The 12,894-nt window shown below is 41.7% G+C and overlaps 1 protein-coding gene across 1 annotated transcript; it reads right to left on the reverse strand.

The window, feature by feature from the left end:
* Nucleotides 1–15: 15 nt before the first annotated feature.
* LOC105383767 (mutS protein homolog 4) lies at nt 16–12,178 on the reverse strand. The gene is made up of 19 exons (XM_048622536.1): nt 12,087–12,178; nt 9,895–10,091; nt 9,254–9,322; nt 8,858–9,006; nt 8,004–8,191; nt 6,944–7,065; nt 6,578–6,645; nt 6,168–6,425; nt 5,212–5,406; nt 4,505–4,834; nt 4,012–4,115; nt 3,472–3,574; nt 3,146–3,272; nt 2,860–3,044; nt 2,498–2,611; nt 2,283–2,353; nt 1,986–2,123; nt 1,271–1,490; nt 16–1,201 (listed from the first exon to the last, which is right to left on the reverse strand). The coding sequence occupies exons 1-19, from the start codon at nt 12,176–12,178 to the stop codon at nt 35–37; spliced, it is 3,897 nt and encodes a 1,298-aa protein (XP_048478493.1). The 3' UTR covers nt 16–34.
* Between the last annotated feature and the right edge of the window lie 716 nt (nt 12,179–12,894).

Genomic DNA, 12,894 nt, shown 5'->3' on the forward strand with positions numbered 1-12,894 from the left:
GGTAGAAGAAATAAGTTATAATTAGAAACAAACTTTAATCTCTAAACTCCATTGGAGGCGTTAAAATAACATTTTCGAGGAACGAAACATTTACTAGCTCATCGTTAATCTCCTTAATGGTTTCCCTCATTAACTCTTCGTCTACCGATGATGATGATGTACCAACTGCACTAAATTGAGATATCAAAGTTTCATCGGTTTCAAGAACCTGGGTTAGAGCCTCCGCTATATCTAAATCGTCCACTTCCATGCTGTGTGTCTCAATTGCATGTGAAATGTTATTTATTTCCTCTTCCATAGCTGTTTGTCTTGCATTTGATTGCTCTAAATAAGTCAATGAATCCATTTCGGGAGCTTCACATTCTAAATTGCGATTGAACTCATTACGCATCACATTGTTCACACTTGGTAAACTATGACTACTTAGACGTGATATATTTTGAGACATTTGGGCGTAGGATTCTGTATTTATCTCATGGTTTCTATTTGGCGAATTCACTCTTTGGCTACTTAGACTGGATAGATTTTGAGTCATTTGGGTTGTGTTAATAATGTCTTCAGCAACTGCACTTTTATTACCCAGCTGGCTGTTCTTCTGTGGTGTTTCGACGTTATCAAAGTTGTCTATATCTCTTATTATAGTATTGAGCAACTCATTAGATGATCTTACCGATGTGTAGTTTGGGTTTTCATTTGTGGAATGATTATCCGTTTCGTCAGTGGTGCTGTAAACTACTCTTGGTGGTTTTTGTGCAATTGCATGTATAGGTTTCGCATTTATATTGGGAATCTTATCCATGTCATCTACGTCTGTTGTGCTATACACTAATGGTGTTGTCTTTTTTGCTACAATTGGATTGGACACATCATTTTCGAAATCAGAATTGCTATATAAAATTGATTGCGGTTTCCTTCGATTCATAGTGTTTTCAACAAACGTATCTCTGCTTGATACAATTTGGTTGGAACTCTCCATTCCCCTTCTATTTGGGTTTGAGGATTTGCCACTCGTATCACTGATACTATTTCTATCCATCTTTAGTTTCTCGATCACTTCAGGATGATCTTGTTTGAATTTTTGAAGTAATTGTTTAGTTACTGGTTCTGGATTTTCGTGTTTTCTCGTTTCCTTGCAAATCTCTACATTTAATTCGTACAGTAATTTATCTACCTTCTTCTCTGGCGCTTTTATTTCTTGCGGCTGTAAAAACATATGATTTTAGTAGATTTAACCTATTACTAAGGGCAGTTCTTAAATATTTAGTTTTACCTTTTTCCTTTGAATAATCAAAGCTGCCAATTCCTCAGCTAATTTCACTGTCTCTTCTGGTAAATTAGTCTTCGAAGCCAACGCTAGTCCGTAGCATTCAATAGCAGTCGTGCCTGGCTCTATTTTATGTTTGTAGACCAATCGCTTTTGACCCAGCGTGGCAGCTGTTTGCGTATTCTGTGTATCAGTTACATTCTCTTCAGTCACTGAGGTGTGTAAGCTAAAAGTTTTATCTGTTATTAGAAATTATAGTCATCGCCAAAAAATATTAAGTAGTTGTTCAAGTTAATGCTTATCGTCTATCAGACGCTCAATCTATGCTCACAACAGATAAAATAGGCCGATAGCAAAATAAAAGTGACATAACTAAAGATAAGAACAATATGGTCCGATGTTTACAGTTCACGATATGTTATGTGATTACACGAATATGGTGACCTAGGATCACCCTCAGAATTCATACGTTGTAGTGAATTCTGCTAAAACTTGCATCTATCTGCTACCATTTTATAATCACACATGCCATAATAGGTATATATTTGAACCAATGAAAAGATACGAAGTGCATACCTACTGCCCGCAATACACCAATAGCGACCGAGCGGCAAAGCGCGCACCAATGGAACATTCCACCAAGCGCCACACCCCGAACCTCCAAGGGGACCGAAAAACTGTTATCTGAGTATTATTCAAGTAACTTCCTTAAGCAACCTACTTGACGACATTGAAGTACAGGTCCTGCAGCCTGGTCAGGTACATGAAGTGAGTCGTGAAGAATGTGAAGGCGTCGCTGGCGAGCAGCTCCTCGCAGATTGCCCACGCCATGCTCGTGCCTTCTTCTGTGCAGGTGCCTCTGGTCGTAACACGGGTTTGTTAGTAAACAGTACTCTTAGCGTCTAGGTAGATTGGTCATCTGAATAGGTATTTCAAAAAAGAAACATGATAGCTTTTGCTGGCCTAAAAAGCTAAGCAGCAGATTTACAAATTGGATGAGTAACAAAAAAAATATTACCGGCAAAGTTCATCAATAATGACTAAGCTGTTTTTAGTAAGACCCTTCAGTATGTGCTGAATCTCTTTCATCTGAAAATATTTATGTAAATGTATTATCTATTTTCGTTCATACCTACTTGGAAATTACAAAAATGATATGCTATTTACTTTCAGCTTGACGATAAAATTAGATTACAACTATCTATGATATTATAATTTTCTATATAATTTTACCTCTAAAACGTAAGTCGAGGCGTTGAGTTCAACGCTGTCGTTGAAACCGATTCTTGAAAATATTCTGTCGCACAATCTTACAACGCCTTTTGTTGCCGGTATAAAACATCCGATCTGAAATAAATTACGACTCGTGAAAGATGACGTCACGAGTTATTTGTAGGTACTAATTTAGGCGTAGTATCGTTGAAAACAATAACATTTCAATTCGCTCATTGTTTCAAACAAAAACAAACATTTGCCAGGCCTCCACGATTTACATAGGCTCAATCAAGCCAAATTAATGTTATAGAAGGTTCTACCATACGATTGATAGTATAGAAATATGCTGATATCAGATTGTGTTATGGAAATTGACTAACCTGAGCCATAATCTGTATCACAGCTATTTGCTTGATGTAAATACTTTTCCCTCCCATGTTTGGTCCTGTGATTATTGTGAAATTTTGTTCCGGACTCGCGTACTGAAAAGCAGTTAAAATGGGATAATTAAGGAAATTTATTACTTGGCAGGCCGACAATTTGAGATAAGTTGGAGACAACTTTACTGGATGAAAATTTCTAAATCTTCTGATGACAACTATTTCTGATGAGCTCAGTTTCAGTCATTTATGTATATAATGTCATCTAAGAAAATAACTGGCAAACAGAATCTTACAATATCGTTTGGTACTGGCATAGTTTGGCTGTTGTAGTCCAACAGAGGATGGACACTGTTTCTCACATCCATGTAATTACTGAATTCAGGTCTTATGTAAGAACCTGCGATGCTTGCCTGAAAAAATTACAAATCTTATTATTTTATTTAACTGCAGAAAGTAGGTAATTAATATCACAGTATCGGTAGCTTCATAAAACAGACGTAAGTATGGAAAGGTTGAAGGCATTAATTTGTTGTTGTTTTAGGAGATGTCAATTTTTTTGCCATGTTTCATTAAAATCGGTTAACTTCAATATAGGTAGGTAATACACACGTGTGCTAATGCAATCAAGATGTCCAGTTCAGCAACATTTTCACAAAGCTTGTAAAGGCTGGACATGTGAGGCCGCAAATCTTTGATTAGTCCTGAAATTACTCTGCGGACAACAACAGTAGATAAGATAAAATTCACGTGGCAATTTGTTTAAGGTTCCTTAACCATTATTTGTGAACTTGGGTTCTGTGATGCATAATAAATGATAAGCTAATTTTAAATTAGGTGGGGGGGTAGCACGGTTTTAAAATGTCACCACTTATGTGGCCTGTTTGTACCTAAATATGATCTAAAGCCAGTCATAATTACCATCATCAAATCTTTTATGCCTAATGTAACTTCATCTCAATTATTGGACACAATTCCATTCAAAAACCAAACTCATAACACCAATTAATAAAGTAGATGTCTGGTAGAGATTGCTATAAGCTAAGCAATGAGGCCGCCTTTTTTACTGTTTTATTTTTAAGTTTTTTTTGTATTTTTTGTTCTTGGGGCAAATAAAGTATATTGTAGACAGAGTGGAATACAGATGATTACATGTTGCTCATCTTCTGTATTTCGTTGAGCGCCTCCTTCGCCTGCTGGTCCAGAACGACCAGCTCCTCTGTCGACATGGACACGCTGGCGCCGCTGTTCGACACCTACAATCAGTCACCAACTTTTATATTTACGTGTTTTTCTTATACAAGATGTTGCAAAAAAGGTAAACTAACATTCTGATTGAATTTTCGGGCTTTGATATAAAATGCTGCACACGTAGGTTTCGCCTTATTATAGGTTTTGCAACATCCTATATACCGACTTCGTTATTATATGAATTTTAAGACAAAATGTACGCTAGCCATAACACTGACTTTAATACCCTTGTTTCACCTCAGTGGCGAGACAGTATCCTCGGCCGAGTACTAGGTAAATTGCTAGCCGTTCATTGGTCGAGGATCGGCCGAGTATACTGTCTCGCCACTCTACTCGGTAGGTGTAATGAGGTGATAAGGAATACAGTTTCTAATCTATATCTATACTTGGGTACCTGAATAAAAATATCTGGCAGGTCTTCCACCCGAAAATTCCTTCGGTTTCTCGGCGCAAGCGGCAGGACTATATGAAAACCTTTGAGCACATTCTGATTGAGCCTTATAGGAAGGTCGTAGGTTTCGCTCAACTGTTCCACGATCTTTTGTATATCTTCTATGAGCTCTGAGTAAGTTCTTCTAGCTACATCTAGGAGTCCGTTTATTTCTGGTTTGACAGCAAAGCATCGTTGGAGACTGCCCATAGCTCCTTTCTCCAAATGTGCGTCATCTTGGATTATGGTGCGAATTCGGTCCGCTATGTCCTGATAGTTGGGGTTTTCGAACTCCTGAAGTGACGAAATGATTATGATAAAGACTAGCTACGTGTTTGTTTTGAAGCGTGTGTTGTTATATCAGATAAACTTGTTCAATGTCACATCAAAATAAAATTTTGAGGACAAGTAAGACGATTTGCTAAATTATTAGATTGTGTTGTGTTAAAAAATACCCTGAAACCCTTCAACTTAGAAATCCAGCTTTGTCCCCACCCATCGGTCATCAGGTCAGCTTGCAGAAATTAAGAGCTATAGCTGTAACATATCACCGCATTTTGGAAAATGTCAAGATTTTCACCTAGCAATGCCACCTGAAAATCAGCCGCATGATTGCCAACCTCCGAGCTCCGCTACCAACCTCACTTGAATAAAGCCACATCATCGCATACCAGTCTCATAGTCCTCAGTTTCCCGCTCACGGCGCTCCCCAAGGCACTGGCTAGGCTCGGCACCAGCTCCATCGTTGTCTTCAGCAGCAGCACCTGGTTGAGCTGCGCCTCGCCCACCGCCTCCAGGCTCTCGCTGGCCGAGTCCATGCACAGGAGCAGGATCTTGTCCACGTCGGATAGCTTCTTTATTACGTCCTGTGGGAATGGGTGGTGGGGAAAATAAGGGGGTGCATAAAAGTTAAGTGGCTAAAAACTGCAAGCAATGTGTTATTACTCTACAATTATTATGAAATTAATGAGTGTCCAGAAAACTCTCAACTCAGTTGGTTAACGTTTAAGCTTTTTTATATTCCGTCTCATATTTTTGAGCATATTAGGTTCTACGTTCGGTCAGCTGCAGAAGTTGCTATACACTTACCCCCTTATTCATAAAAAAGTTACTGGACGGATTAACTATTGAACTGTTCTGTCCCTCTCTAACAGAGAACAATTTGTTCTTTGACAGAGAGTGACAAAACAGTTCAATAGTTAATAATAATAATAATAATAATATGATAATATGTGGGGACATCTCACACACGGCCATCCGACCCCAAGCTAGGTAGAACCTGTGTTATGGGTGTCGGACAGCTGATATATCTACACAAATACATAGATAGATAGATACTAAATATAAATATCAACACCCAAGACCCGAGAACAAATATCTGTGTTTAAACAAATATCTGCCCCAGCCGGGAATCGAACCCGGGACCTTCGGCTCAGTAGTCAGGGTCACTAACCACTACGCCATTCGGTAATCCGTCCAGTAACTTTTTTATGAATAAGGGGGTTACAATACAATAAATAGTCCATGACATGACACCCTATAGTTACATAATGAAGTTGACTCTCCCACCCACGAATTTGATTTTAAATCTCCATACATTTCCTCAATAGCAGAAACCCTCACAAACCTGAATCCCAGCCATCAGCCCGTCATCATTCTCCATCAGATCCTGTACAGCATCAAGCCTCGCCTCCACCTCATCTTTATTACACGAAGGTTGCAGTAGCGAGGCCCTGAGCGCCCTGACCCCAGCCACCGTGTAGGTCGGCCCTAGCACGCCTAGGAGGCAGCTGGTGGCCCCGGCTGAAGGGGATAGGGATGAGCACACTTCTAGCTCTATGGAGCTGCCTACGTCTGCAAGGATGGAATATATGTGATTATATGGCTATGATTTAAGCGGTGTGGCGTTTACTCGGCAAGAGTATATATGCTCGGCCCTAGCCCGGTCGTATACGAATAGAGCATGACCCGATTTATGTTTCGTTGTCTGCAAAACTTATAATTTTACATACGCCGCAATGTACCAGTGCTAATCACTTGAACTAAAAATTGTGATGTCTCTATACTTTTGCAAGGCAGTAGGACTGACCTGACAACAACTGTATCTCGGGGACCTTTACATGGATTGAGTACATAGTCTAATATTGATTACTTATTTATGATGTTTTCTATGTCTGAATAATTACATCAAGGTGCATTGATTGTGTGAGCTTTGAACTTGACCTTACGACTGAGATGTATGGCCTCATTTTAACAACATCAATTATTATTTAATTAGCTAGCAAATTACGTCAGCTAAAGATATCATTGAAAGTCTTGGTGCATAAAAAACAGACATGAAAATACTGTAGGTTCGAAAGTATATGTAGGTAGGTATACTATAAGTTTGTAGTAAGTAGTTACCAATGATCATGGTATTTTCCGAGGAATGGTACTCAATCTTGAGTGACTCCCGAGCGAAGACGACACATTGGATGTACTCAACATACTTGAGTACTGCCGCGGCAGCCGTCACTGCGTAAAACCTGAAAAAGTACGTTAGTTCCGTACATTGAATTTTTTGTATGCATTATTTTCTCACTAAACTTCACACACACTGATGTTCGGGAAGTTTACTGATAAAATTCTGCCTGTATAAGTACAAATAATAATAATGTCCATAATGCTACATTGGCACCTGGCACCTATTTGTTCAAAATTCTCCTGCATCATTCATTAGAAGTAGGTAAATGTATTTTCTTGTAGTTTCCCAAGTATCTAGTGCCGAGCTAGCATATAAATGTAGCAAGCTAGGTACTTATGTATGTATAATCTGTAATTTATCTATCATTCAAGTGTTCTAGAGATAACGTAATAAACCTTTGAATACGTTTTATCAGCTGTTTTTGTCCTTTGCTGGGGGCATATTGCTTAGATACAGAATCTATAGGTAAATTGCGTTGATAGGCAAATCACTTTATGTTACTGATATTGCGAATTGTGATTACATTTGTGACGTGAGTAGGTAGGTTTTTCATTATAAAAAACACTCATACGATAAAGGAAAACAACGTGCAAAAACCGGCACTCCAAGATGCATGAACACACCACAAACCTACCTGCAGTGGACTAGCGTGGTAAGAAATGGTCCAAAAAGATGGAACATGACATGTTACAACGGCTACAGTCGAGTGAGCCAGCTCCCACGCACACATTCATCAAGTGGTTCTAATTCTAAGCTGTACGGCTACTGTCCACAAGAGCGGAGAAAGATAGCAGAGCGGTGGGCGAGGTAAAAATCGATCAATGAAATAGCACAAAAACTCCGCTTATGCCATTTCATTGGACGATTATTGCCTCGCACACCGCTCCGCTAGCCCGTTCCGCTCAGGTGGACAAGCACTCTAAGGTAGGCCATGAGCCGATTCCCCAACACCTACCTCGTGATACAATACCCCATAGAACAACTCCATTCCATACTAACTTGTGCAACACCTGCAAGTAGACCGCGCTGTACTGCGGCGCGCACAGCGTCTGTATCTGTTGCCTCCCCGCGGCGTCGTTGAAGTGTCGCCGCTGCACGGCGGTGACGCGGCGCGCCGGCAGCTGCTCGCGCAGCACGCGGCACAGCTGGCTCGCGCCCGCCGAGCAGAACGTGTGCGGGACTATTATCTGTATGTAGGGAGGTGTGTAGAAGGGATAGGGAGACAGGTGGAAGCTTTGTAAAACGGCTTATCTTCCTTGCTTTGTGCGAAGCAGATGGTAAAAGCAGATATGGGAGAAGGGACAGTAGATGGGCGGAATGTCTTCTGGAAAACTTAAAGCCGTTGGAACGCTTACCTAAACCTCTTTTTCCTCTTTGGCTTTGTGCAAAGCAATAAAACAGGTATTTAAAGCATTAGATTATTGATTTGGCAACGTCAACGCTGAGCTAGATCCTCTGGATTGATGGGTTCCGGCTTGAAATTCAGCATGAAAGCAGGCAGAAGCAAGAAAAACATCCGCATCCAGTATAATTGTCGTAGTACCTATGTAAACCGCTGGACGGTTGCCGGAAAAGTTTCTTAACATTTATAAGTATATAATTTTCTTTTATATTTAGAGCCGGCTATGTTCAAAGCAGGAGATAAAAGCAATCTGTCAGCGCATAACTGCAGGTAGCTATAGGCATTCGCTTTGCAAGCATTTTTGAGAATGTGAATTATTAGGCTGCTTCATGAATGCATATATCTGTTTGGTAAGATTAATTTGGAGCATGGTATTACCAGGTAAGTAGTTAGGTACCTACTCGTACTTATATAGCTAATAAGTCACCTTCCCTACTACCTATTTCCTTACCTCCACAGGGTTGAAGTAGTGTATCTTGGTGAGCGTGTGCAGATAGAGCCGGGTGTCGCTGAACTGGCACAGCACGAGGTGCGGGCGCCGCAGGTCCACGGCCGCCAGGCCTATCTCCCCGCGGGCTTGGCCGCGACCCTCGGAGATAGCTGGAACCATATTGTAATGTTTGGAATATAAAAGACGGGAAAAAATCCTTAGGGACGGAAAACATTCTAAAGCGAAGCGAAGCTCGCGGCGGGTCAGCTAGTTTGAGATATAAAAGAATAGGTAACTACTTACCACATTTATAATGGGGTTTCTAATATTAAGTTAGGTAGATTAGTAGATAGGTACTAATCAATTATTGTTAGTTTATGTTGTACTTACTTATAAGTTAAAGTATGTTTATCTTACCTAATATGACACTCGGTTCTGCAACAGATGTGCCGGTGGACCGCGCGGAGCGTGTGCCACTATAGCCTCCTGAAAAATTATAAAATATGTTGGTAGATATATTTTAAGGATACTTACTTCAGTTAGTTGATAGGATTACAATCATAAAAGTTATAAATAAGCCATTGGAAAGTTGAAGAACCAAAGTTTTTCAATTGCAAGAACGAAATCTTTTGAACACCCTGGAAGCTATAGGTATAAAATATCTCTCTCTCCCTTACTCCACTGATTGAAGAAAAAATATGCTCGTCATAGTCACCTCGACTGCTGAGGTGGTGAAGTCCCGCCCGGACTCCGCGGCGGAGTCGCTCGCCAGCACCCGCGCCGCTGAGGGCTTGGCTGAGCTGGTGGGATTCCTAGATAGTAATGACTAAAAGTTCCTACAGTCTCGTAACTGTAGGACCTGTAGGCAGGTACCTATACCCTAATGTGGCATAGGTATCGATTGAAAACCTTTTCCCACCTACTTTCTGTGACCAATGCTGCGCTTGCGCATAATAACATACCTACATGGGCATAGCAGGGGTTTCGCCGTTATTATTCTGACCAATAGCCACCCTATCAACGCAGCATCAAGAAGTCCAGTAGATCTAGATACCCACCTCGACTGCTGCTACTGATGTATCTGAAGGCGCTGGGCCTGTTCCTCGGGGTGGTGAAGTCCCGCCCGGACTCTGCGGCGGAGTCGCTCGCCAGCACGCGCGCCGCATGCTCATTCATAGAAGAGGGTTTTGCTGAGCTCGTGGAGGTCTGGGTGATTCTAGAAGAATGGGTGTGTGTGATGTATGGACGAGAGGAACTGTGGTTTGACTAAGAGGTAGATCAAGTGGTAATATTATGCGCGCAGATAAAGAAACAACATAAAAAAACGGCGGTGATACATCCAGGGGCGTATTTACCCTAGGGCTAAAAGGGCTACAGCCCGGGGCGGAAGGCGCCGAAGGGCGGCCCAGGGGCGGCCGGCAGGCCGCTCTTGGGCTTAAGGTTAGAGGAGTAAAAAAGTACAGAACAATATTTTAGGACGTAAGCCTAGAACGGCCCTGAGCCATCTTTCCAAATGTTGATTTCATGTCTTAAGAAATATGATTTAAATTATGAAAGCCGCCTTCTTTCTTTTCTGAACCGGTCGGTGAATAGTCTATTTTTTTAGAGTTAATGCTCCATAGTTAGGGGGGCGGTACCTACCACAGTCGCATAGGTTGGTACCAACGGTATAGTCCCACTTGCAAAGATTGTCCTTGCAGCAGCCTACCTCTGCTCGTAACCGATTTAGTGTATTCGAAATGTGCCAGGGGAGACTGATACCGGGAGCAAGTTTTTCCTCGAGAGGTAGGAAAGGATCCTGAGGCTTCTTTTCTTCCCAGAGCCTTAGCCTTGCGTTTTGTGGGTTTTGATCCGTTAAGGACACCTCACTATTTAGGAACGCTTTGCGGCTCTTAAGGCGGGAAGGTGCGGCAGTATGTGAGTAAAGTGTATGTCTGGAGTCGCATTCTTGTTTGCCCTTCTCAACAGAACATGCCACTTTTCGCCGTATGCTAGGGGGTGCTATCCCAGCCAGAGAGTAGACTTTGTAGAGCGGTGTCGGTTTGAGGCATCCCGTTACTATACGAACTGTGTCGTTAAGAGCAAAATATACTTCTCTAGCATGCGCGGACCTTGCCCATATCATCAGCCAATAATCATCCAAGGAGCGCCACAACACTCGGTCCTCGGCCTTCCTCATCCAACCAATACCGGCTCTACCCTCCTAAGGTTGTCAGTCCAGCGGGCAGGAGGGCGTCCCAAGCTGCGTTTGCCTCGTTCGTGGTCTCCACTCGAGAACTCGTCTACCCCAACGGTTATCGGTTCTTCGGCAGATATGACCAGCCCACTGCCACTTCAGCTTGCTTATTTTGACAGCTATGTTGGTAACCTTAGTCCTCTGACAGATAACCTCATTTCTGATATGATCCAGCAGAGAAACCCCAAGCATAGCTGTCTCCATAGCAAGCTGAGCGACTTGAAATCGGTGGACCAGTCCTACCGTCAGTGTCCACGTCTCTGCACCATACGTCATCACTGGCAGGACGCACTGGTTGAAGACTTTTGTCTTCTGGATCTGAGGAATGGAAATCTTACCCATATAGGGCAGGCAAATTCGGCTGAGAAGCAGAGTGCTAAGCTACTTATTCGTAAAACTTGCGGAGAGGCGCCCCAGCTGGTAGACGTAAGCCGTCGCAGAAGGTTGTTTCGGGAGCTTTTCTTCTTGGTGTTTTGGCAGTGGGTTTTGTAAATAATTCATAATTCATTTATTTTCTGTTAAATTTACATCGTCAGCTTAATAATTAGGTATAATTAATTAATACAAATTAATAATTGTATATTAAACAAATTTACAAATTGATAATAGGTATATCACAATGTGTCATTAAATAATTACATAATATAAAATATATAACAAAAGGTATGTCAAATTAGTTAAATTAAATTAATACCATGTCAAAGATAATTAAAATACAAATTTTTGTACCTATTGTACCTTAGCCATACTTATTTGTCATTAATAAATTCGTCAAATGTGTAAAAAGCCTTCTGGCTCAAATATTTCTTCAGATTATTTTTAAAAATATTGTAACTTGGTGACTCCCTTATGCCTTCTGGTATTTTATTGTATATTTTGGGACCAACAATGTCTATCGACTTTGTGGTCTTGGCTAGCCGATGTTCGGGGACAAACAAGTTATTTGGCCTTCTGGAGCTGTACCTACTAATTTTCGAGGTAAATGTGAATTCGAAAAGGTTCAGTCGCACATACTTGGCGACCTCCAGAATGAACAGACTGGGCACAGTCAGGACTCCTAACTCGATGAACAGCTCTCTCGCCGGTTCATCAGGAGGTTTCCTCATGATCCGTCGGATCATCCTTTTCTGGAGTACGAATGGTCTGTGCCAGTCAGCGGCCAGTCCCCAAAACTCTATTCCGAATGGACTGGAAGTAGGCGTGGTAGGCCGTTATTACATTTGACCTGGACAGAGTGGGGGCGAGGCGTGAGATCGCAAAGAATGCACTATTTAGTTTTGCGCACACATCCTCAATTTGGTCGTGCCACTGGAGGCCTGTATCGAATGTGAATCCTACAAATTTTGCTGACCTGTCATACGGCACAGTAGTGTTGTGAACAGTGACTGTGGGTAATTCGGTTGTGATGTTCCGCAGCGAAAAATACAAAAGTTTCGTTTTATCTATATTCACCTGCATACCGTTTATTGTGAACCAGTTCACCAGGCTTTCAATCGTATGGATTAAGTTATGCACTAGTTGTTCTGCTGTCTCAGCCGAAACTATTGCGCATATATCATCTGCATACATGATGAATTCTGCTTCCCGAGTAACGTGCGGGAGATCGTTCATCATGATCAGAAATAAACTGTTTCCTACGTTGGAACCCTGTGGTACGGACCGATCACCGATTTTTCCCGGCGACGATTGCTCATTTCCTACGACAGTAATTTGGACACGGTCAGATAGAAATGAACGAATGCAGTTCTGAGCCGTGCCGCGGTCGCCATAGTGTGCCAACTTAGCTATAATGAGCTGTACGTGAGAGATCTACCCAGGGTCA

The sequence above is a fragment of the Plutella xylostella genome, chromosome 8 (assembly GCF_932276165.1).
Source record: "Plutella xylostella chromosome 8, ilPluXylo3.1, whole genome shotgun sequence".
NCBI classification, from domain to species: Eukaryota; Metazoa; Arthropoda; class Insecta; order Lepidoptera; family Plutellidae; genus Plutella; species Plutella xylostella.

Bases quoted from the DNA above. Each gene is read 5' to 3' on its own strand.
- LOC105383767 (XM_048622536.1), bottom strand. From the start codon at position 12,178: ATGAGGAAACCTCCTGATGAACCGGCGAGAGAGCTGTTCATCGAGTTA. The intron at 10,092-12,086 runs GTATGTGCGACT...GTCAAACCACAG, and splicing joins TTCATTCTGGAGGTCGCCAA to TTCCTCTCGTCCATACATCA. The intron at 6,426-6,577 runs GTGATTAGCACT...CTTAAATCATAG, and splicing joins CATCACAATTTTTAGTTCAA to CCATATAATCACATATATTC.